At 48.1% G+C, this 24,728-nt stretch overlaps 2 protein-coding genes across 6 annotated transcripts in view; one reads left to right on the forward strand and one right to left on the reverse strand.

Annotated features, from left to right (window-relative positions):
* Positions 1-806: 806 nt before the first annotated feature.
* Positions 807-6,637, reverse strand: MRPL41 (mitochondrial ribosomal protein L41). Its single transcript, XM_073640570.1, has 2 exons — positions 6,531-6,637; positions 807-1,285 (listed from the first exon to the last, which is right to left on the reverse strand). Exon 2 carries the CDS (start codon positions 1,274-1,276, stop codon positions 869-871), a length of 408 nt encoding a protein of 135 aa, XP_073496671.1. The 5' UTR covers positions 1,277-1,285; positions 6,531-6,637; the 3' UTR covers positions 807-868.
* An 80-nt stretch (positions 6,638-6,717) lies between these two features.
* Positions 6,718-24,728, forward strand: part of PNPLA7 (patatin like domain 7, lysophospholipase) — a 153,382-nt gene continuing 135,371 nt past the window's right edge. Inside the window, exon 1 of one of the 5 annotated variants that reach the window (XM_073640575.1) lies at positions 6,718-6,818. The gene's annotated coding sequence lies outside the window, so the exon portion shown is untranslated. Of the gene's footprint in view, positions 6,819-11,209; positions 11,330-24,728 lie in introns of those variants that run through there. The other 4 variants (XM_073640574.1, XM_073640572.1, XM_073640573.1 and 1 more) reach the window with 4 other exon arrangements.

Consider the following 24,728-nt stretch of genomic DNA (forward strand, 5'->3'; position numbering starts at 1 on the left):
TTGGAGTCATTAAAGGGGTTTACCAAAGTCGTACGTTATAGCCTATCATTGTGGTGTGGGATAACTTGCTGAGTGCTGTGGATCTGACCCCTACGAGTGTCAGCAGGCCAGAGACCGGTGCTCTGCAGAACCTCCTCTTGGATGGAGCGGAGGTGCACACGCTCAATCTCCTCTCTACTTTCTATGGGACTGATAGAAATAGAGAAAACAGCTTTCTCCAGCAGTCCCATAGTCAATTAATTAAACCACGGCAGAGCGTGTGCACCTCCACTCCATACAAGAGGAGGCTCTGCAGAACAAGGTCCTTGGGATCATGGGGGGTCCCAGAGGTCAAACCCATCCAGCAATCGCCACCTTATCCCATACTAACTACTTTAAAGGGGTATTCCCATATTATATCATGACTAGATGATCAGGGGGTTACACACCAAGCCAGAGTGCTGCGTCCCCTTTTGAGTTTTCCCTGCACAACCCCCTTCATTCTCAGGATTCATGAGGGTCCCAATGATCATAAAGTGATGGCATATGCAATTAATTCACCATCACAAGATGAGATTAACTCTTTAAGCGTTCAGTTCAGTAGAACTGTGGGCAACTGAGGTGTTGCATCCATATAACAGACCCCCAAAAAGCAGTTTGTGGGCTCAGTGTGTACAGAGGCTGTACAGTTCCTGTGTGTATGGAAGATGGTAGAGAGGACGCACCTATAATGAAGCCTCATTACTGCTCCATATAAAACATAGCCATAATACGGCCGTGTACACAAGCTCTAATCAGACTTTATAAATGATGACACATAAGCAGCGTTCAGCATTATCCATATAATTACAGCAGTGTAGCGAGGAGTCCATGTCCATCATTATCTCGGTTACTGCACATAGTTCTTCGGATACAGCTTGAATAATTTGCCCTTCTGGCTCGGCTCAAATCCATATTTTTCGAGACTATTGGGGTCGAAGCTTCTGTTCTCAATGTCCTTCTCTATGGCCGGAGCGGCAGTTTCCATGAACAGTCTCTTGGCAGTCATCTGCTCCTCAGTCCCGGCAGGAGCCTTGTAGGAGACGTACGGCCGCAGCTTGAAGCCGCTCAGATCAGGGACAATGAACTCCGGCACCATCTCCTTCACTTTGACAAACTTCCTGTTGGAGGTAAGGTACCCGACCCGCTTGGCTCCTCTGCCCCTGTTGAAGGACTTGGGTCCCATCTTGCTGGTGATTTCCGCCATTCGGTCAGAACCTCGGACAAAGCCGCGAACGAGATTCTGGAGCAGCCCCATGGTGGCTTCCTGCGGGAAAGACATCACAAGAGATCACTAAGGCCGGCCATTGTGGAAACCACCTGCAAAAAGAAGTATGTCATCTTCCTTTAACCCATGATGTACTTTCATCCTACTCGTGTGCAGCCGTCAGCCTGCTCTAACAGCCAGGATCCCTCTATAATTTCAATCCAGATTGTGTAACCCCTTAGATACTATGCTCAGGATTGACTTTGGCTTTTAAGTGGTTAACAGTTGAAAGGGGCTGTCATCCCAGCTCGGTACACCCAAACGTGACCACTGCAGCCAATCACTGGTCACCAATGTTTGGCTGCAGCAGTCACTTGCCCATCTCACGCAAAAGAGAAAACTCAAAAGTTTGCGGGACGAAGAATCAAAATATACCCTGTATTTATTAAAAAAAAAAAAAAGGTAAATTTAGAATATTTGGGATGCCTCCATCAGCTGCGACTGGAGCAAGCTCCGGTCACTGGTGTTTAACCTCCTAAATGCCACTATCAATTACTGACAGCATCATTTACAGGGCGCACAGATTCAGGTACCATTAAGATCATGAGGTGTCAATTGGCAGCCAGGGCTTCATAGTTGATCATTATATACCGCAGTCATGAAGCAGAAGTGCAAGCGATCCTAAAATCGCAGGTTGAAGTCCTTAGAGAAGACTAAAAAATAAATAAAATGGGAAAAGAAAAAAAAAAAAGGAAAAAAATATAGAATAGTAAAAAAACAAAAATATTAGACGTATCCAGTACCGTCACTTCTGCAATAGTCTGAAAAAAATAAAACGATGGTGTTTTTTCAACAGTTTCTTCTTACAAGATTAAGATCCTCCATAATCCGAACCTCGCACCTCCGTCTCCAAGACTTCCCTCGTGCTGCACTAATGTTCTGGAATGCACTACTCAAGACGATCCGACATATAAAGCCCCCACAATTTTAAGCGTGCTTTAAAAACCCATCTCTTTAAACAAGCTTATCACCTCTACTCGCTAAGCTAACTCCTGTTCCCTCCTAAATATTATTCAGAATCTGCTCTTCCTATTCATCTGTCTCCACATCCTCCATTCACCTAATAGCACACGGTAACTGCAATTAGATACTTTCTGGTGACCACCGGATCATGCAGCTTTGTATGAAAACCTTGATTAATTATAATTGCTGGACCTGAAATAACAAGCACTTTTCATCTTTTGTGTCCCCCCTATTTCCTTGTAGACTGTAAGCTTGCGAGCAGGACCCTCACTCCTAATGTAATGATATGTGCACACGGTCAGGAACCGCTGCGGGTTTGAAGTTGCGTGTTTATGCAGAGTCAAACCCGCAGCGGACAGATGTTACAGCATAGTGGATGGGTTTCTGGAAATCCCATGTCCACTATGCGTATCTGGGCACCTGCCGATCACCTACGGACACTGACATACAGGGCCTCTTTCAGACCTGCAGCATGTCAATTTCTCTTGCGGGTCCGCATGCAGGCTTTCCCCATAGATTAACATCAATGAGGAAAGTCTGCATGTGAAAAAAAAATAAAAATTGCCGCTCATTTGCATAAAATGAGGGTGGAAGCCACGCGGCTATTCATCAGCGTCAGCTCCTGACCATGGGCACATACCCTAACTCAGACATGGGCAAAGTGCGGAGGAGGGGCCGCCGCCTCCCTCTTCCACCAATCAGCGTTAGAAGCAGCTGACACGATGGCATCAGCCTGCCCTCTGCGGAGTCAGTGCATGGCAGACAGGAGCACCAGGGGAATGGGGAATGAGGTAAGTATATGCCGGACACCGACACTGGGGAGGGCTGTCACGCCGGACACCGACACTGGGGAGGGCTGTCACGCCGGACACCGGCACTGGGGAGGGCTGTCACGCCGGACACCGGCACTGGGGAGGGCTGTCACGCCGGACACCGGCACTGGGGAGGGCTGTCACGCCGGACACCGGCACTGTGGAGGGCTGTCACGCCGGACACGGGGGGCTGCGTGGGGCTCATGCTGGACACGGGGGGGGGGGGGCTGAGTGGGGCTCATGCTGGACACGGGGGGGGAAGGGCTGAGTGGGGCTCATGCTGGACACGGGGGGGGGGGCTGCGTAGGGCTCATGCTGGACACGGGGGGTGGGCTGCGTGGGGCTCATGCTGGACATGGGGGGGCTGTGTGGGGCCCATGCTGGACACGGGGGGGGGGGGGGGGCTGCGTGGGGCTCATGCTATACAGTCATGGCCAAAAGTATTGAGAATGAGACAAATAGTAATTTTTCCAAAGTTTACTGCTTCATTTTTTGTAATGGCAATTTGCATATACTCCTGAATGTCAAAGAGTGATCAGCTTAACAGTAATTACTGTACTTGCAAAGTCAATATTTGCCCAGAAAATTAACTTTAACCCCCAAAACACATTTCAACATCATTGCAGTCCTGCCTTAAAAGGAGCAGCTAACATCGTTTTAGTGATTGATCCATTAACACAGGTGTGGGTGTTGATGAGGACAGGGCTGGCGATCAATCAGTCATGATTAAGTAAGAATGACATCACTGGACACTTTAAAAGGAGGCTGGTTCTTGGTATCATTGTTTCTCTTCAGTTAACCATGGTTATCTCTAAAGAAACACGTGCAGCCATCATTGCACTGCACAAAAATGGCCTAACAGGGAAGAGTATCGCAGCTACAAAGATTGCACCTCAGTCAACAATCTATCGCATCATCAAGAACTTCAAGGAGAGAGCTTCCATTGTTGTCAGAAAGGCTCCAGGGCGCCCAAGAAAGACCAGCAAGCGCCAGGACCGTATCTTAAAACTGTTTCAGCTGCGGGATCGGACTACCAGCAGAGCCGAGCTTGCTCTGGAATGGCAGCAGGCTGGTGTGAGTGCTTCTGCACGCACTGTGAGGCGGAGACTCTTTGAGCAAGGGCTGGTTTCAAGGAGGGCAGCAAAGAAGCCACTTCTCTCCAGAAAAAACATCAGGGACCGACTGATATTCTGCAAAAGGTACAGGGAGTGGACTGCTGAGGACTGGGGCAAAGTCATTTTCTCTGATGAATCCCCTTTTCGATTGTTTGGGACATCTGGAAAACAGCTTATTCGGAGAAGAAGAGGTGAGCGCTACCACCAGTCTTGTCTCATGCCAACTGTAAAGCATCCTGAAACCATTCATGTGTGGGGTTGCTTCTCAGCCAAGGGAATCGGCTCACTCACAGTCTTGCCTAAAAACACAGCCATGAATAAAGAATGGTACCAGAATGTCCTCCAAGAGCAACTTCTCCCAACCGTCCAGTCCAAGAGCAGTTTGGCGCCCAAAAATGCCTTTTCCAGCATGATGGAGCACCTTGCCATAAAGCAAAGGTGATAACAAAATGGCTCATGGAACAAAACATAGAGATTTGGGGTCCATGGCCTGGAAACTCCCCAGATCTTAATCCCATTGAGAACTTGTGGTCAATCATCAAGAGACGGGTGGACAAACAAAAACCAACAAATTCTGGCAAAATGCAAGCATTGATTATGCGAGAATGGACTGCTATCAGTCAGGATTTGGTCCAAAAGTTGATTGAGAGCATGCCAGGGAGAATTACAGAGGTCTTGAAGAAGAAGGGGCAACACTGCAAATATTGACTTGCTGCATTAACTCATTCTAACTGTCAATATAACATATTGGTACTCATAATATGATTGCAATTATATTTCTGTATGTGATATAAACATCAGACAAACACTAATAAAAACCAGAGGCCAGCAGATCATGTGAAAATATCATTTTGGTGTCATTCTCAAAACTTTTGGCCATGACTGTATATAGAGAGGCTGTCTGGGGGCTCAAGCTGTATATAGGGGGATGTCAGCACACTTAATTCTGCTCAATATTAAGTTATACAATTAATATTAATTTAATCATTAATAATTAGAATTAACATGTTAATATTAATATTGAGCAGAATTATTTTCAGCCTCTCGGTTCGGCCCTCCACAACAGTCACGGTCTCTCATGTGGCCCCTCGGGAAAATTAATTGCCCACCCCTGCCCTAAGGCTATGTGCCCACGATGCAGAAATGTTCAGGATTTTTTCCTGAGCGTTTCTGCATCTCCCTGGCAGAAAAAAACGCATGCGGATTGTACATGCGGATTGTACATGTGTTTTTCCTGCCAGGGACATGCGGATGTGAAGCGTTCTTCACTTGCATTTCCGCATGCGGGTTGACAAGCGCTTTCCAAGCGATTTTAGCATCACTTGGAAAGTGTTTGACAACTTGGTCACACTGTATAAATCCATGCAAACAGACCCGAGAGAATGTCAAAAAATAAAAATATACTTACCCTCCGATGGCCCGCGCTGTCTTGCTTCGCTCGGTCCCGGCTGCAGTACACTGAAGGACCTGCCGACGTCAGCGTCGCGTGACCCGTCACATGACTCTGACGTCAGCACAGATCCTTCATTCCATCGCGAAGTGCCGGGAAGCAAGGAGCGCAGCGCGGGCCGACAGAAGGTAAGTATACATTTATTTTATTCTTTTTTTTTACAGCTTTTTGGGTACCTGGGTGTGGATGAGACTCTCCTCTCCTCTACACCCGGGTACCATCCGCACATTAGAACGCGCCAATTATGCAAGTACAGATGCAGTCTTGCGGAATTGGCGCGTTCTAATGCAAGTCAATGGCGGCGAAAACGCAGCATTTCCGCAAAATAATTGGTAGTGCTGCGTTTTTTTCCGCAATGATAATCCGCAGCGGAAACTTCCGCAGCATGTGCACAGCACATGTGGATTATCATTGGGGGACATGGCAGGCCTTCTACCATGCGTTTTTTAAGCGTTTCTGCAGCGTTTTTGCCGCTGCGGAAACGCTTAAAAAACGCATCGTGGGCACACAGCCTAACTGTCTTACCTTGTATTGTTTTTATTGTCTGTATATATCCCCGTTTAATTGTAAAGTGCCACGGAATATGTTGGCACTATATAAATAAAATTATGGCTTGAGGAGGAAAACTGAAAATTTGATGCAGTAGGAAGATGTTAAAACTAATAAAATGTCCAAAAGAGTCACTGAATCACAGTCCTGCCAGTACAATGGGTCTCTATGGGGTTATACTCTTTAAGGGTGTTACTCAGCACATCACAACTGGACAATATGGGAAGGAAATCCAAGAGCTAGGGCTAGATGAGTGATAAATCACAGCACCCCCGACCTCCTGAGCGGCACTGCGCCCCCAATAGGTTATTATTTTAGGGTGACCCTAAAAGGAACGCTAAGGGTTAACCTCTCACCTTCAAACAGCGCCGTCCGCGCAGCACGGAGACAGTCAGTGTCGTGAACCTACCGCAAATCAAGCAGTGCGTGTAAAGCCTCGTTCTGAAATCCTCATCCGTCCAATCGTCGCAGAGTACTAAGGATTCAAGCGCGCTGATTGGTCAGTTCTGTTCAGCCTAGGTAAGGCTCTGAAGTGTGTAGCGCATGCGCGGCTCAAACAGAAATTGAGTGACAGGCGGGAGAGGTAGAAGGCGACGAAGCGGAGCAGCCAATTGCACAAATGGCGACTGCCATGTGATTCTGAGGTGAAAAGCTAAAAAGTTAGAAGTTAAAGCTTTAGAGGAATGAAAGTATTGATAGTGGAATGAGAATAAACGTTAACAATAGAAGAACTATGGATAAAGTTACATATGAGCGTAAATGGAAAGGGTGACAACAAATATGGCCGTTTTTAAGGCCTCCACAGGGGTTGTCAGCCCGAGTCCTGCATGGAAAATGTGTGGTGATGTATTATGGGAAATTGTCATTCAGGATTGTGGGCGAGCACGAAAATCGTCTCAGCAGTAATTGAGGCCATTTTGACCGTCATGGCGTTCTGCGTGTATTTTTACCTCGTTTTGCCGCCGTTGTAGCATACTTGTGTAATCACGGCGTGTGACATCACCTGTTGGCGGCGCTCACGTACATGTCCTGGTTTGCATTCTTACTGCTGGAAATTAGGTGCGGCACCTTCTATCGCCCTTTAGTTTGATACATTGAGCCCAAGTGGCAGCAATCGGTCCTTAGCTTGGAAGACTTATGGCGGGGAATCATCACGTCTGGTGTTTGCACACCAGTTTTGATAGAGAGACCACTGGTGTAAAATGTACCAAATTCATTAGGCTGTACATGCATCATAATTAATTTTTGCTCATTCAGTCAGGCTAAGTCCACATATCCAGAAATCACCCATTAGAACAGATCCAGCAGCAATCCAGAGTGCTCACTCATACAAAGTACCAACAGAGTGCTCACTCAAACACTGAACACTCTGCTGTTACTGTGTATGAGCGAGCACTTTACCAATACTGTTTACGAGTGAGGACTCTGCCGATACTGTGTACAAGTAATTACTCTGCCAGTACAGTGTATGAGCGAGCACTTTGCCGATACTGTGTATGAGCAAGCACTCTGCCAGTACAGTGTACGAGCGAGCACTTTACCAATACTGTATACGAGTGCATACTCTGCCAGTAGTGTACAAGCGAGCACTTTACCAATACTGTATATGAGCGAGCACTTTACCAATCCTGTATACGAGCGAGCACTTTGCCAGTACAGTGTACGAGCGAGCACTTTGCCGATACTGTGTACAAGCGAATACTTTACCAGTACTGTGTATGGCTGTGTACTCTGCCGTTACTGTTTACGTGCAAGTACTCTGCCGGCACTGTGTACGAGCGGGCACTCTGCCGGCACTGTGTACGAGCGGGCACTCTGCCGGCACTGTGTACGAGCGGGCACTCTGCCGGCACTGTGTATGAGCAGGCACTGTGTACGAGCGGGCACTCTGCCGGCACTGTGTACGAGCGGGCACTCTGCCGGCACTGTGTATGACTGAGTATCCTGCCCGGTACTGTGTAAGAGCGAGCACTCTGCCGGTACTGTGTAAGAGCGAGCAGAAACCTTGCACATCTAGACACTCACCCACTCTCTCACTCTATTCTACCACTGACATCCATATCTTCACTCCACGACACAGACAGCGCCACTGCTTTCTACAATGCCACTCTCGCATCAGCTATTGACTCGGTTGCCCCTCTTATGCATTGCAGAGCGCGACAAGTCAATAGGCAACCCTTACACAACAACCTCACTAAACAGCTTCGGCAAGCGTCCAGGGTTGCGGAGCGGCGTTGGAAGAAAACACATTCTCAAGATGACTTCACTGCATTCAAATTAGCAACACTCACATTCAAATCAGCCCTCACCTCTGCTAAACAGGCCTACTTCACAACCCTCATATCTTCCTTATCCTACAACCCCAAACAGTTATTCAACACTTTCAACACCCTCCTCCACCCTCCACTGCCCCTTCCGACCTCTGTCATCTCTGCTGAGGAGTTTACCACACACTTCAAAAACAAAATTGACCAAACACGGCAAGTCTTTACTGTCCGACCACCACAACCCCTTTGTTTCCCAGACCATTGCCCTTCCCCCATAACCTCCCTTTCCAACATCAAGGAAGGAGACCTCACTCATCTCCTCTCCAAATCACACCTCACCACTTTTGCACTCGACCCCATCCCATCCCACCACACTCATCCCATCCCTAACCCATCTCTTCAACCTATCACTAACTTCTGGTACCTTCCCCACTGCCTTCAAACATGCCACAATCACGCCCATCCTCAAAAAGCCATCCCTTGACCCAACCGCCTTGTCCAGCTACTGCCCCATATCGCTGCTCCCATTTGCCTCCATACTCCTTGAGCAACACGTTCACGCTGAACTTTCCTCCCATTTTTCATCTAACTCTCTATTCGACAACCGACAATCCGGCTTCCGCCACCACCATTCCACCCAAACTGCCCTTACCAAAATTACTAGTGATTTACTTACAGCCAAACCTAACAGACAATTCTCTGTACTGCTTCTTCTTGACCTGTCCTCTGCCTTTGACACAGTTGACCACTGCCTCCTACTACAGATCCTCTTCCTTTGGTGTCAAAGACTTTGCCCTATCTTGGATCTCCTACCTTTCCAACCGCACATTTAGCGTCTCCCACTCCCACACTCTCTCCTCATCCCGCCCCCTCTCTGCTGGAGTCCCTCAAGACTCTGTCCTAGGACCCCTACTCTTCTCAATCTATACCCTTGGCCTGGGACAGCTCATAAAATTCCATGGCTTCTGATACCATCTATACATTGATGACACCCAGATCTACATCTCTGGCCCAGACGTCACCTCTCTGCTGTCCAGAATCCCAGCATGTCTAGCAGCCATATCCTCCTCCTTCTCCTCTCGCTTCCTCAAGCTCAATGTGGACAAAACTGAACTCCTCATCTTTCCCCCATCTTGCGTATCTTCCCCACCTGATCTTTCTATTACAATAAATGACACCACACTTTGCCCAGTACCGGCAGTCTGCTGCCTCGGAGTAACCCTTGACTCTGCCCTGTCCTTCAAACCCCACATCCAAGCTCTCGCCACCTCCTGTCGCCTCCAGCTCAAAAATATTTCCAGAATCCGTCTTTTCCTCAACCCTCACCCTCATTCTACTAAACTTCTTGTGCAGTTTGTACTCCTCCGCTACCTCCCTTTGCAAATCCCTTCACTGGCTCCCAATTGCCCAGCGTATCCAGTTCAAACTACTAACACTGACCTACAAAGCCATCCATAACCTCTCTCCTCCGTACATCTGTGAACTAATCTCCCGATATATTCCCTCACATTATCTCCGGTCCTCCCAAGACCTCCTTCTCTCCTCCACACTTATTCGTTACTCATCCAATCGCCTCCAAGATTTCTCCCGAATATCCCCCATCCTATGGAATTCTGTGCCTCAACAAGTCCGATTATCCGCCACATTTGGATCCTTCAGACGGAACCTGAAAACCCATCTCTTCAAACAAGCTTACAGCCTGCCATGACCTTGCTGCCACCTCAACAACAGCGGAGCTACTGCAGCCCCCCAACCTACTGTCTCCCTCCCCATCCTGTAGAATGTAATCCCACAAGGGCAGGGTCCTCTTCCCTCTGTACCAGTCTATCATTGTTAGTCATTTACTATAAGTAATATCTGTATTTGGTATGTAACCCCTTCTTATGTACAGCACCATGGAATCAATGGCGCTATATAAATAAATAATAATAATTCTGCCACTGCCAGTACTGTGTATGAGTGAGCACTCTGCCGGTAGAGCACTCTTGCCAGTACTGTGTATGAGCGAGCACTATGCCAGTACTGTGTATGAGTGAGCACTCTGCCGGTACTGTGTATCAGCAAGCTCTCTGCCGGTAGAGCACTCTTGCCAGTACTGTGTATGAGTGAGCACTCTGCCACTACTGTGTATGAGTGAGCACTCTGCCGCTACTGTGTATGAGTGAGCACTCTGCCGCTACTGTGTATGAGTGTGCACTCTGCCGCTACGGTGTATGAGTGAGCACTCTGCCGCTACGGTGTATCAGCGAGCACTCTGCCGCTACGGTGTATCAGCGAACACTCTTGCCAGTACTGTGTAGGACTGAGCACTCTGCCGGTACTGTGTACGAGCAAGCTGTTTGCAGGTACTGTGTAGGACTGAGCACCCTGCCAGTACAGTGTATCAGCGAGCACTCTTGCCGGTACAGTGTATGAGCGAGCACTCTTGCCGGTACAGTGTATGAGCGAGCACTCTTGCCGGTACAGTGTATGAGCGAGCACTCTTGCCGGTACAGTGTACGATAGAGCTCTCTGCAGGTACTGTGTAGGACTGAGCACCCTGTCGTTACTGTGTATCAGCGAGCACTCTGCCGGTACTGTGTAGGGCTGAGCACACTGCCGGGACTCTGCTGGTATAATCGCATCCTCCTCTCCATCTTTCTCCCGGTTTTCATCCCGATCTCAGCCCCAACGTATCAGTGAGCGGGTTCCAGCCTGCGCTCTACCAAGTAGCTCGATGGGTGGGGGGGCGGTACCGGAAGTGCTCTTGGTGGATGCAGCACTGTGATTTGTCAGTGGTCTGTCCCCTAGCTGCCAATCCACTGGAGGGAGCTCCAGTCATGTGACGAGTGTCAGGTGGGGAAGACACCGAGAGGAGGCAGGACTGACCGCTGTTTACGGGACCGCCGGTAAGTGGTCGGGGCGGCGCTGAGTGCAGGAGGCCGGTGTCATTACACACGGTGATAGCTGCCATTGTGGCCGGGCATGTGTGCGTGTGTGTAAGGCCGGAGGCCATAGGGAGTGCGGACAGTGCAGGAGCCAAGGGCCCCGGTGACACCAGCAGCTCCCGCAGTTACCAGGGCAGGATGTGCGCGGCCGGCAGGACTCATAGCTGGTGTATCTGTATACACTGCACTGTGAGATATCTGTATACTGCGACGTGTCTGTATACACTGCACTGTGAGATATCTGTATACACTGCACTGTGAGATATCTGTATACTGCGACGTGTCTGTATACGCTGCACTGTGAGATATCTGTATACACTGCACTGTGAGATATCTGTATACTGCGACGTGTCTGTATACACTGCACTGTGAGATATCTGTATACTGCGACGTGTCTGTATACACTGCACTGTGAGATATCTGTATACTGCGACGTGTCTGTATACACTGCACTGTGAGATATCTGTATACTGCGACGTGTCTGTATACACTGCACTGTGAGATATCTGTATACTGCGACGTGTCTGTATACACTGCACTGTGAGCTATCTGTATACTGCGACGTGTCTGTATACTCTGCACTGTGAGATATCTGTATACTGCGGCGTGTCTGTATACGCTGCACTGTGAGATATCTGTATACTGCGACGTGTCTGTATACGCTGCACTGTGAGATATCTGTATACTGCGACGTGTCTGTATACGCTGCGCTGTACGATATCTGTATACTGCGACGTGTCTGTATACGCTGCGCTGTACGATATCTGTATACTGCGACGTGTCTGTATACGCTGCACTGTGAGATATCTGTATACTGCGACATGTCTGTATACACTGCACTGTGAGATATCTGTATACTGCGACGTGTCTGTATACACTGCACTGTGAGATATCTGTTTACTGCGACGTGTCTGTATACACTGCACTGTGAGATATCTGTATACTGCGATGTGTCTGTATACGCTGCGCTGTACGATATCTGTATACTGCGACGTGTCTGTATACGCTGCACTGTGAGATATCTGTATACTGCGACGTGTCTGTATACGCTGCACTGTGAGATATCTGTATACTGCGACGTGTCTGTATACGCTGCACTGTGAGATATCTGTATACACTGCACTGTGAGATATCTGTATACTGCGACGTGTCTGTATACACTGCACTGTGAGATATCTGTATACTGCGACGTGTCTGTATACACTGCACTGTGAGATATCTGTATACTGCGACGTGTCTGTATACACTGCACTGTGAGATATCTGTATACTGCGACGTGTCTGTATACACTGCACTGTGAGATATCTGTATACTGCGACGTGTCTGTATACACTTCACTGTGAGATATCTGTATACTGCGACGTGTCTGTATACACTGCACTGTGAGATATCTGTATGCTGCGACGTGTCTATACGCTGCGCTGTACGATATCTGTATACTGCGACGTGTCTGTATGCGCTGCGCTGTACGATATCTGTATGCTGCGACGTGTCTATACGCTGATCTGTACGATATCTGTATGCTGCGACGTGTCTATACGCTGCGCTGTACGATATCTGTATGCTGCGACGTGTCTATACGCTGCGCTGTACGATATCTGTATACTGCGACGTGTCTGTATACGCTGCACTGTGAGATATCTGTATACTGCGACGTGTCTGTATACGCTGCACTGTACGATATCTGTATACTGCGATGTGTCTGTATACGCTGCGCTGTACGATATCTGTATACTGCGACGTGTCTGTATACGCTGCGCTGTACGATATCTGTATGCTGCGACGTGTCTATACGCTGCGCTGTACGATATCTGTATGCTGCGACGTGTCTATACGCTGCGCTGTACGATATCTGTATGCTGCGACGTGTCTATACGCTGCGCTGTACGATATCTGTATGCTGCGACGTGTCTATACGCTGCGCTGTACGATATCTGTATGCTGCGACGTGTCTATACGCTGCGCTGTACGATATCTGTATGCTGCGACGTGTCTGTATACGCTGCGCTGTACGGTGTCTGTATGCGCTGCGCTGTACGATATCTGTATACTGCGACGTGTCTGTATGCGCTGCGCTGTACGATATCAGTATACTGCGACGTGTCTGTATACGATGCGATGTACGATATCTATAGTGCGGCATGTCTGTATGCGCTGCACTGTACAATATCTATAGTGCGACGTGTCTGTATGCGCTGCGCTGTACGATATCTGTATACTGCGACGTGTCTGTATGCGCTGCGCTGTACGATATCTGTATACTGCGACGTGTCTATGCGCTGCGCTGTACGATATCTGTATACTGCGACGTGTCTGTATGCGCTGCGCTGTACGATATCTGTATGCTGCGACGTGTCTATACGCTAATCTGTACGATATCTGTATGCTGCGACGTGTCTACGCTGCGCTGTACGATATCTGTATGCTGCGACGTGTCTATACGCTGCGCTGTACGATATCTATGCTGCGACGTGTCTATACGCTGCGCTGTACGATATCTGTATACTGCGACGTGTCTGTATACGCTGCGCTGTACGGTGTCTGTATGCGCTGCGCTGTACGATATCTGTATACTGCGACGTGTCTGTATACGCTGCGCTGTACGATATCTGTATGCTGCGACGTGTCTATACGCTGCGCTGTACGATATCTATACGCTGCGCTGTACGGTGTCTGTATGCGCTGCGCTGTACGATATCTGTATACTGCGACGTGTCTGTATACGCTGTGCTGTACGATATCTGTATACTGTGACGTGTCTGTATACGATGCGATGTACGATATCTATAGTGCGGCATGTCTGTATGCGCTGCACTGTACAATATCTATACTGCGACGTGTCTTTATGCGCTGCGCTGTACGATATCTGTATACTGCGACGTGTCTGTATATGCTGCGCTGTTTGATATCTGTATACTGCGACGTGTCTGTATGCGCTGCGCTGTATGATATCTGTATACTGCGACGTGTCTGTATGCGCTGCGCTGTACGATATCTGTATACTGTGATATATTGTACAATAAGCTGACTCCATATACACTGCTGGACAGAGTCGATGTATACACCATTTTGTAAGGCCGTTGTATAAAGTGATGGCACAGTGGTTAGCACTGCAGCCTTGCAGCGCTGAGGTCCTGGGTTCAAATCCCACTAAGGACAACATCTGCAAGGAGTTTGTATGTTCTCCCCTTGTTTGTGTGGGTTTCCTCCGGGGTTTCCTATTTCCTCCCACACTCCAACGACATATTGATAGGGAATTTTGATTGTGAGCCCCAATGGGGACAAGTGCCCATAATGTCTGTAAAGCGCTGTGGAATTAATGGCGCTATATAAGTGAGTAAAATAAATAAAAAATAAATAAATACGTGATATCAGTAATTAGGCTAAATAGGTGTAATTCAAGATCAAAGGCTCCTTCATCCCAGAGGACGTGGCTTGTGTAGAGGCCATGTATAGGGGCTGTGTATAGGCGCCGTGCTCTGTGGGATTGTTGCTCCATGTAGTGATTTCCAGCAGGTGGTAAAATACTTGGAAGCCAAATTGAATGACTGTATAAGATCTTTCCTAGACATCAGGCATTGGTGTGAGATCTTGGGGTGCTTTAGGCACCTGTCTGCCTGTTTGTGCATATACTGCACACTGTATAGTAATGGCTGCTCCTACCTAGAACTGCGGGGTAGTGTGTCACATTACCAATCTCGGGGTCACATAGGTATAAGGCGCCATTTTCCTGGGCGATGGGTTGTTCTTTTAGTAATAATGATGGTGTGGTTAGTATAGTGGTGGGGCAATGCTATTGAGTGCGATGAATTCCTTTGTGCTTTTTTATTTTCCTTGGTGGATTAATTATTGAGCAGTGACTGGAGAGAGCATATGGTCAGAAGCGAGGTGATTAGATAATGTGTGAATGTGCCGCTCCTGCTAAGCGCTGGATGTCCTTTCCACCCCTCTGCTTTTCCTAATACCGGACGTGATGTTATGGATGGTAATGCCGTAGCTGTGTTAGCTGACAGTATGTATACGTAGGAGCATTGTCTGACTGCACAGACTCTCCACAATTTGTTGTCCACTGTTACTTAGGCTACTTTTTTGAGTTGGATTAAAATCTCACATGTCTGTGACAGATACCCTTACTTTTCTTCTGTGGGTGTGCAGCAGATTTACATGGGGATTTGCCCCATTGTCACTCAGTGGGGCTAATCCTTTTACGTTTCATCATAAAATAACGTGATATTCCACTTTTTTTTTTCAATATTAGGTACTTTTCTTTCACCACACTGCCAGAAATTCAGTGATCCCCATTCACATGTGTGGGATGCAGATTATACTCGGATCTAGCACTGACCCTTCAGCGGCGCTTCCCATCTTTGTTTGCGGTTGCCTTTTAGCAATCATTAGCTGCAGTGGTCAAGTGCTGTGTTACTGGCCCCGCTGCTCCCATCTCTGAGCAGTAATGGCAAATGATTGTTGGAACCAAACGCTGTCTGTATGTGAACATAGACCGGCAGCACCACTGAGGGGTCATCACTGGATTGTGAGTCAAATGTATTCCCGCTTTTTTTTTTTTTTAACAATACTTTTTTATTGGGTTTAACAAAGCAAACAAATCTTACAAACATAACTATTAGTATATTAACTGGGGAAAGGAAGGGCAAAGCAATAGACATTTTTATTGGGGTGAAAATCCAGTCGAATAATGAGGGGGAAGAGGAGTCATAACTACTAAAGCGATCAGGAATTGACCGATAAATGTGAAAACAAAAAAAAACAATTGTACATGAAATTGAGTGCTTAGGATAAATGAAATGTTGCCAACTGCTTGATAGGTAACATTATCTAGGAGGAAATTAGATAAACCAAAGATTTAGATCAAAGAAGTCACACCTTTTTTATTCCAAAGGGAACAATTTTTCCTCATATTTCAAAATATTGTCATTCTTAAAGGGAACCTGTCACGTCCTAGTCACTATTATCACTGCTCCCATAGCGTTGTTAGTGATGCAATGTGCATCACTAACAAGCTGTTTTCATGAAAATCGGTGATGGGATAATCTATCTATATAATTGTTTTATCCCGTCTGTCGGTCTGTCTGTCCAGGAAATCCCGCGTCGCTGATTGGTCCGGCCGCGGCCAATCAGCGACGCGGCATTTCACAAAAAGATGGCGGCCGTTAGCGGCTGAAATGCCGCACGGAGGTGAGCGGCGATGCAGCCGGGAGATGAAGCCGGCTTCTCGCAGCATACGTCCCCCGACCGGAGGCGCCGCTGACCCCCATGCGGCTACTGTCGGGACATCAGCGGCTATGGCCGCTTATCTCCGGACGGTAAAAGTGACGCCCCTCCCCTCTCCTCCCCTCCTCTACTCTCTCCTCCCCTCCTCTCCTCCCCTCTCCTCCCCTCCTCTCCTCCCCTCCTCCCCTCCTCCCCTCCTCTCCTCCCCTCCTCTCCTCCCCTCCTCCCCTCCTCTCCTCCCCTCCTCTCCTCTCCTCTCCTCCCCTCCCCTCCTCTCCTCCCCTCCTCCCCTCCCCTCCTCCCCTCCCCCCTCCCCTCCCCCCTCCCCTCCTCCCCTCCTCTCCTCCCCTCCTCTCCTCCCCTCCTCTCCTCCCCTCCTCTCCTCCCCTCCTCTCCTCCCCTCCTCTCCTCCCCTCCTCTCCTCCCCTCCTCTCCTCTCCTCCCCTCCTCCCCTCCTCTCCTCCCCTCCCCTCCTCCTCCCCTCCCCTCCTCCCCTCCCCTCCTCCCCTCCCCTCCTCTCCTCCCCTCCTCTCCTCCCCTCCCCTCCTCCCCTCCTCCCCTCCCCTCCTCCCCTCCCCTCCTCCCCTCCCCTCCTCTCCTCCCCTCCTCTCCTCCCCTCCTCTCCTCCCCTCCTCTCCTCCCCTCCTCTCCTCCCCTCCTCTCCTCTCCTCCTCTCCTCCTCTCCTCCTCTCCTCCTCTCCTCCCCTCCTCTCCTCCCCTCCTCTCCTCCCCTCCTCTCCTCCCCTCCTCTCCTTCCCTCCTCTCCTCCCCTCTCCTCCTGTCCCTCCCCCTGCTCGCTCAGGACCCCGGCGCCATACTTACCCCTCCCCTCTCACACAGCGGGAACATGCGGGCTACGCTGGAGTCTAGAGGTGCAGCTGACAAGTGAGGTGAGTATTGGATTTTTTTTTGTTTTTTTATTGTATGGGGCCATAGGGCATTAAATGGTGGGGTGGGGAAGTGTGACATCGTGGAGGGGCCATTATAAGGGAAGGGGGATGTGACATCCTGCATGGGGTATTATATAGGGGGGGATGTGACATCCTGCATGGGGTATTATATAGGGGGGATGTGACATCCTGCATGGGGCATTATAAGGGAGGGGGGGATGTCACATCCTGCATGGGGCACTATGGGGGGATGTGACATCCTGCATGGGGTATTATAAGGGAGGGGGGATGTCACATCCAGCATGGGGCATTATAACGGACGGGGGATGTGACATCCTGCATGGTGCATTATATGGGGGGGGGGGGGGTGGGAGTCACATCCTGCATGGGGCATATTCTAGAATACCCGATGCGTTAGAATCGGGCAACCATCTAGTGATGTTATAACGTTTTATATACTTTGTCCTACCTGCTGTATTCCCTCATAGGGGTGTGATTCTCAGATTCAGTCATGGGCAGCACCTCATTCAATCAGTGCTGGTGCCACCCATGAGATTTGAATAACGCTTGCCAGGCGCAGTATGTTTGTGGGGCGCATGTGACGCGCCCCCTGGGGCCATGGGGTACTCGGTAGCCGGGCCAGTCCTTTTCTATTGGGGGTAGTCACGGTGGCAGTGACCCGGTCCGTGGCCCAGGGCGGTCAAATAAAGAAAAGGAAAAGTCAGTTTGGGCAATAAAGTGTTTGGGAATAAGTTTGTGACGCCACCCGTGGTATGCGGCTATATGGGGACGCCTCTGCGGTGCAGATCCACTGGGGCTGATGGTGACACAGCTGAGATAGTGCTGCTCTCCACGGGCAGAGCTGGGCCCCAGGGCAGTATATTTGATGGATGTTGTAGATGTAGTTGGTGTAGTGCAAGGCAGGTGGCGCAGCAATTAGGCAAGGACATAGTGGGGTGCAGTCTTCAAGCTTTTACTCAGTTATCACGCTGCTCCAGGTTACAACTGCCAGATTATAACCGCCCACGTAGTCCTGTGTCTTCCGGGCAAGTGATCCAGCCAACTCTCAGTTAATTTGGGTGCACTTGATCGGGACCCCTTCCTGTGAACCTCTCCAGGTCATCTCTCTGCGCTGGCTCTCGCCTTCATGCCCCGCACCTCACACACAGTGTCCCGAGCCAGTGGCCAGCGGCCTTGTCGGGCAACGTCCGGTCTGTCCCCTTGGTCCTATATGGCCACCTTTTCAGCTAATGTGTGTGGATTGTGGCTACAGCACATGAAGATATCGCACCTCCGGTTTGGTAGCTGAGCTTTAAAGTCTTCCTTCTTCCTCCACCCACCTCCTCTACTTAGTTCTACCTTCCTAACAGGGACCAGGGTCTGTGCTCTCCCTCAGGAGCAATCTCGCCCTTCACTACTGTAGTGGTGTAGTGTTGGATGTGGGTGTGTGGGTCACGGGTAGTGCTCCCTCCTTACCTGAGAGTGGGGTACCACACCTCTGGCTGAGATGCAGTACCTACGTGGCGACTGGACCCGCAGGGGCGCCACACATGCGCATCTGCACAAGTCCGGCGCGTGCGCACTGAGACTGTGTGATTACCAGCTTCACTGCGCACGTGCTGTGACCTGTGGCTCCTGGCACGTGCACAGTCAATGTATCTTGCATTCACCGCTGCAGTGTCACTGCACATGCGCCCCACAAACATAGCACTTGCCGGGAGCAGTATTAAAAAGTCATGGGCAGCGCCAGCAATAACTGAACGCGGCGATCGCCCATGACTGAATCTGATGGTTGGTAGTAATTAGGATATGTGAGGTGATATACTGATGTTCTCTTAACAGTTTGTCGATTCCCACCGAGAGTCTTGCTAATTGTTTAGTAAGTGTGATATCACTGCTCATGATATCGTGAATAAGAGATTCAACTTTCCCCCAAACACTTTTGATATTGCTACAATCCCAGAAAAGGTGTTTTTATATGTCCCTTGAGCCACTATGTCTCCAACAAAGGGCAGAATGAGATGAGGAACTTTGATGCAGTCTTTGAGGGGTGAGATACCATCTGGTGAGTAATTTATACTATGTTTCATGAAGGGTAGCGCAAAGATTTGACGAATGGAAGATTTGTGCGGTTCCCTGAGTAAAGTGGAGATCCTTGTTGGAATAGATGTTTTCTGAAAATTTTTCTTTATGAGGCTATGTGCCCACGATGCAGAAATGCTCACGATTTTTTCCTGAGCGTTTCTGCATCTCCCTGGCAGAAAAAATGCATGCGGATTGAACATATGGGATTGTACATGCGGATTGTACATGCGTTTTTCCTGCCAGGGACATGTGGATGTGAAGCTTTCTTCACATGCATTTCCACATGCGGGTTGACAAGCGCTTTCCAAGCGATTTTAGCATCACTTGGAAAGTGCTTGACAACTTGGTCACACTATATAAATCCATGCAACCGGCATGGATTTATATACTGGGACCGAAAGAATGGTAAAAAATAAATCTATACTTACCTTCCGATGGCCCCTGGAGTCTTGCTTCGCTCCGTCCTGGCTTGCCGTCAGCTCGTGGTACACTACACTGAAGGACCTGCCGTCACATGACTAAATGACGTCAGCGCAGGTCCTTCAGTCCACCGCGCTGCCAGCAAGTGAAGACAAGGACACCAGGGGCCATCAGAAGGTAAATATAATATTTATTTTTTATTTTATTCTTTTTTTCACAGGTTCTATGGTACCTGAGTCTGGAGGAGAGTCTCCTCACCTCCACACCCGGGTACCATCCTCACGTTGAAACTTTTGGATTCCGCATGTACAGATGCAGTGATGCGGATTCCACGCGGTCCAAAGCAAGTCAATGGCGGCGAAAACGCAGCGCTTCCGCAAAATAATTGGTAGAGCTGCGTTTTTTGCCGCAATGATAATCCTCAGCGGAAATTTCCGCAGCATGTGCACAGCACATGCGGATTATCATTGGGGGACATGGCAGACTTTCTACCGTGCATTTTTTAATCATTTCTGCACCGTTTTTGCCGCTGCGGAAACGCTTAAAAAACGCATCGTGGGCACACAGCCTTAAAGTTAGTGAGATATTTTTTAATGTTGAGGTATGGGACAAAATTGATGTCATAAAGTTTGAATTTCTCTTTATAGAAATATTTTTTTTTTTTATTATAACTTGAAGACTCTATTCAGTGCTAGATGTAACACCAGGAGAGGGGCAGCAGAGATGTACCTATATGCCCCTGCAGAATTTTGTATCATTGCAAAATATGATCCCTCTTGTGCATAAAAAAATCTGAGCTTTATTTTCTGCCGTAGAGGCATCTAATAGGGTTATGTCCTACATGTTGTGCCGGACTGGCACAGAACTGTCTTGCTGTAATCAGTATTGAAGCCAATTACATCACCTGGACTTTGCCATTTTTTTTTATTAGCGCCATTAATTTTCTTATTTGACAGTTTGGGTCATTGCAAACTATTGCAGCTTTTGTACTTATTGCCTGACTCCATTTCTGTAACGTAATGCCAAGAAAATACTTTGCACCCTGCTGCTGTGCAATTTCCACACAAATCCTGCTTTAGGTAAGGCAAAGGTCTATTTTACAGAGCTATTCGGGGGGCCCCATGTATTGCTGCCATGTAAGGGGCGCTGCTCACGACTAATGATCACGTCTTTTATCCTTAAATCAAATTTCCAGTATTTTATAAAGTGTCTGTTAGGACGTATGGCGGTCACGCACGATCCTCTACCCCCTGTATACTCTACGCTCAAAAATTGTGGATATTTGGCTTTCGGGTAAAATTTATGAAAAACTTAAAGGGGTATTTCCATCTCCAAGATCCTGTCCCCAATATGTAGTAGGTGTAATAATAACATTAGCAAATACCTCCAATTAGAAATGTAGTATAGTATTTTTGATTCGCTACGACACTTACCTCATGTGCAGGCATTGCAGGACCTTAGGAATCCATGATTACAACCTTTAGCAGCTAGCTAACTGTCACTTTATCAGTGGACGTAACCATGGATACCCAAGGTCCTGCAATGCCTGCACATGAGGAAAGAGACATAGCCAATCAAAAAAGCTGTACAACATATCTTATTGGAGGTATTTGCTAATATTATTATTATTATTATTATTATTATTATTATTATTACACCTACTACATATTGGGATAAGAGATGGGAATGCCCCTTTAAGTTCACGCTCCAGTGATATTTTATCATGACAGTCTTGCATTTAAGTAGAAGCAGCAATGGTGATTTCCTCATCTCAAACAATTTAATGAAACAAAAGGCAATAACAGTGGTGGGTATATCCCACAAAAAATGTCAATGTTTCAATAACTTGTCATGTGGCCTTGATCATCAATTACAGCTGATAACGATGTCTCCTGCTGTTCACAAGTGGAGTTTTTGTCGCTGAGGCATGGCGTCCCATCTTCATGAAGGGCGGCCCTCAGGTCATTGAGGTTCTAGGGTACAGAGTTACGAGCCTCTACATGGCGACTCAGCTGATCCCATAGGGTTTGTGTAGGATTCTGGTCTGGAGAAAGTGAAGGCCACTCCATTTGAGGTACCCCAGTCTCCAGGAGCTGTTCCCTAATGATGCGACCTCAATCAGCTGGAGCATTGTCTTTCATGAAGATGAAATTAGGCCTGTGTTCGTGCAGATGCACAATGACTGGATTAATGATGTTATACAAGTAGTAGGGGCTTGTCACTGTACCATCCACAAAGTGTATGGCACTTCTGACTAGCACACCTGCCCACACTAACACCACCACCACCAAAGGCTCGTCTGGTGACAACTGTGGCTGATGCATAGATCTCTCCTTGACGTCTCCAACATCGTTGGCAGCCATCATTTCTGCTCAGTGTGAATCAACTTTCATCAGTGAACAGTAAGGGGGCCCACTGATCCCTTGTCCAGCATAGATGCTCCCTGGCCCATGGGCCTGTGTCAGGTGGTGTGGTCAGGTACCTTGCAGGTCGTCTAGCACCCAGACCACGCTGATGTAAACTGTTTTGAATGGTCTGACGTGGCACTTGGAGCCTTTCTCATCCTTTAAATGTGCCTGGAGTTGTGTGGCATTCATCATTCGGTCCCGAAGGGCATTGTTCAGAATGAAGCTTTCATCCGTGTGGGATGTGGCCAAAGGACGTCCACTTCTCTGCCTTTCTGTGACTCTTCCAGTCTCTCTCCATCTCTGTTGCTCCCTGCTGATGATTATGTGACTCTCTAAGCTCAGTGGCCACTTTTGTCTGAGAACATCCTGCTTGATGCCTCGCAATGGTGAGGTACTGTGGATCAACTGTTAGGATATGTGCCCACGATGCATCCAGGTCTGCAGTCCAGTCACTGCCGAAGAGCCCATGCCGGCTTCCGCTCATTTTATGCAAAAGATCGGTGCCATTTTTTTTTTATTTTCACATGTGGACTTTCCTCATAGAGGTTAGGTCTATGGGGAAAGCCCGCATGCGGACCCGCAAGAGAAATTGACATGCTGCGATCTGGAAAGACGCACCGCATGTCAGTTTCCGCGGGTGATCGGCAAGTGCCCAGAGACGCGTAGTGGGCATGGCATTTCTACAAATCCCATCCACTATGCTGTAACATCTGGCCGCTGCAGGTTTGACGCTGCATAAGTCCACAGCATCAAACCTGCAGCGGCTCCGGATCGTACATACCCTTATGTGTCGCCTTGATCTCATGATGTCAGTGTGAACAGCATGATGATGATGAGGACTGATTAATACCAATTCTGATTCAACCCCAAAATATATTGGGAGATTCATGGATCAAACACCTGTTGTGAATTTTGCTATTTAGGCCACGGCCGGACTATCAGTATTTGGTCAGTATTCGGTCAGTATTTTTTCTCAGGAGTGGGTGATAAATGCAGAATTGGTGACTTGTTTCTATTATACCTTTTCTCTGATTGTTCCTCACCTGCTTTTGGCTCCCACTCCTGAGAAAAATACTGACCAAATACTGATAGTCTGGCCGTGGCCTAAATGGCAAAATTCACAACAGGTGTTTGATCCATGAATCTCCCAATATATTTTGGGGTTCAATTATAATGGGCTTTGTTAGAGAGCAGCAAGTTGTGCAGAAAGTACTGAGACATTGAACAGTTGGACATGTGCCTTCAAAAGGTTAGAGACATCACATTAAGTTCACCTTAAAGGGTTAGACGGCATTTTAGGATCATCCTGAAATGTCACCCAAATATTCCTGACTTTTTGTGAATAGTGTAGGGCTAGGTAGGAAGAACCTGGGTTGTTCTTCCTTATATAAATGACCGATATTATTATTACCAAAGGGTGGGGTATGACTAACCGTGGAGCAACAAGACTGTGGGCACTCACCGGCGTCCCCGATTGGTATTGGTTGGTAGGCTGCCACCAGAAATCATTTGGCTATTGCCCAATAAAGATTATTTATTGAGGAATATGAAGAACCATATAATATACGTTGTAGGATTATTGTTCATTATAATAATAATTTTCTTTCTATAGAGCCAATATATTTCACAGCACTTAACAATTCAGAGGGATTTCTTACCCCGTAGCAGAAAATATGGCCCTTTCCGATGGTTGTAAGATTTTTTTTCCTCTATGAGAAACATTGAACTTGTGTTTTGTAAATTCCATAACTTTACTGCAATTTGTAGACACATAAATGTGTGATATATAATAATGTGACGTAGGGGGACGCTATTCCCTGGATAGATGGAATAATGTGACGTAGGAGGACGCTGGTCCCTGGATAGATGGAATAATGCGACGTTGGAGGACGATGGTCCCTGGATAGATGGAATAATGTGACGTAGGAGGACGCTATTCCCTGGATAGATGGAATAATGTGACGTAGGAGGACGCTATTCCCTGGATAGATGGAATAATGTGACGTAGGAGGACGCTGGTCCCTGGATAGATGGAATAATGTGACGTAGGAGGACGCTATTCCCTGGATAGATGGAATAATGTGACGTAGGAGGACGCTGTTCCCTGGATAGATGGAATAATGTGACGTAGGAGGACGCTATTCCCTGGATAGATGGAATAATGTGACGTAGGAGGACGCTGGTCCCTGGATAGATGGAATAATGTGACGTAGGAGGACGCTGTTCCCTGGATATATATAATAATGTGACGTAGGAGGACGCTGGTCCCTTGATAGATGGAATAATGTGACGTAGGAGGACGCTGTTCCCTGGATAGATGGAATA

Source organism: Phyllobates terribilis, unplaced genomic scaffold, assembly GCF_046119375.1.
Source record: "Phyllobates terribilis strain yellow unplaced genomic scaffold, ASM4611937v1 Scaffold_7__3_contigs__length_470593459, whole genome shotgun sequence".
Classification (NCBI taxonomy): Eukaryota; Metazoa; Chordata; class Amphibia; order Anura; family Dendrobatidae; genus Phyllobates; species Phyllobates terribilis.

Excerpts from the sequence above, each read along its gene's own strand:
- MRPL41 (XM_073640570.1), bottom strand. The coding sequence starts at position 1,276 with ATGGGGCTGCTCCAGAATCTCGTTCGCGGCTTTGTCCGAGGTTCTGAC.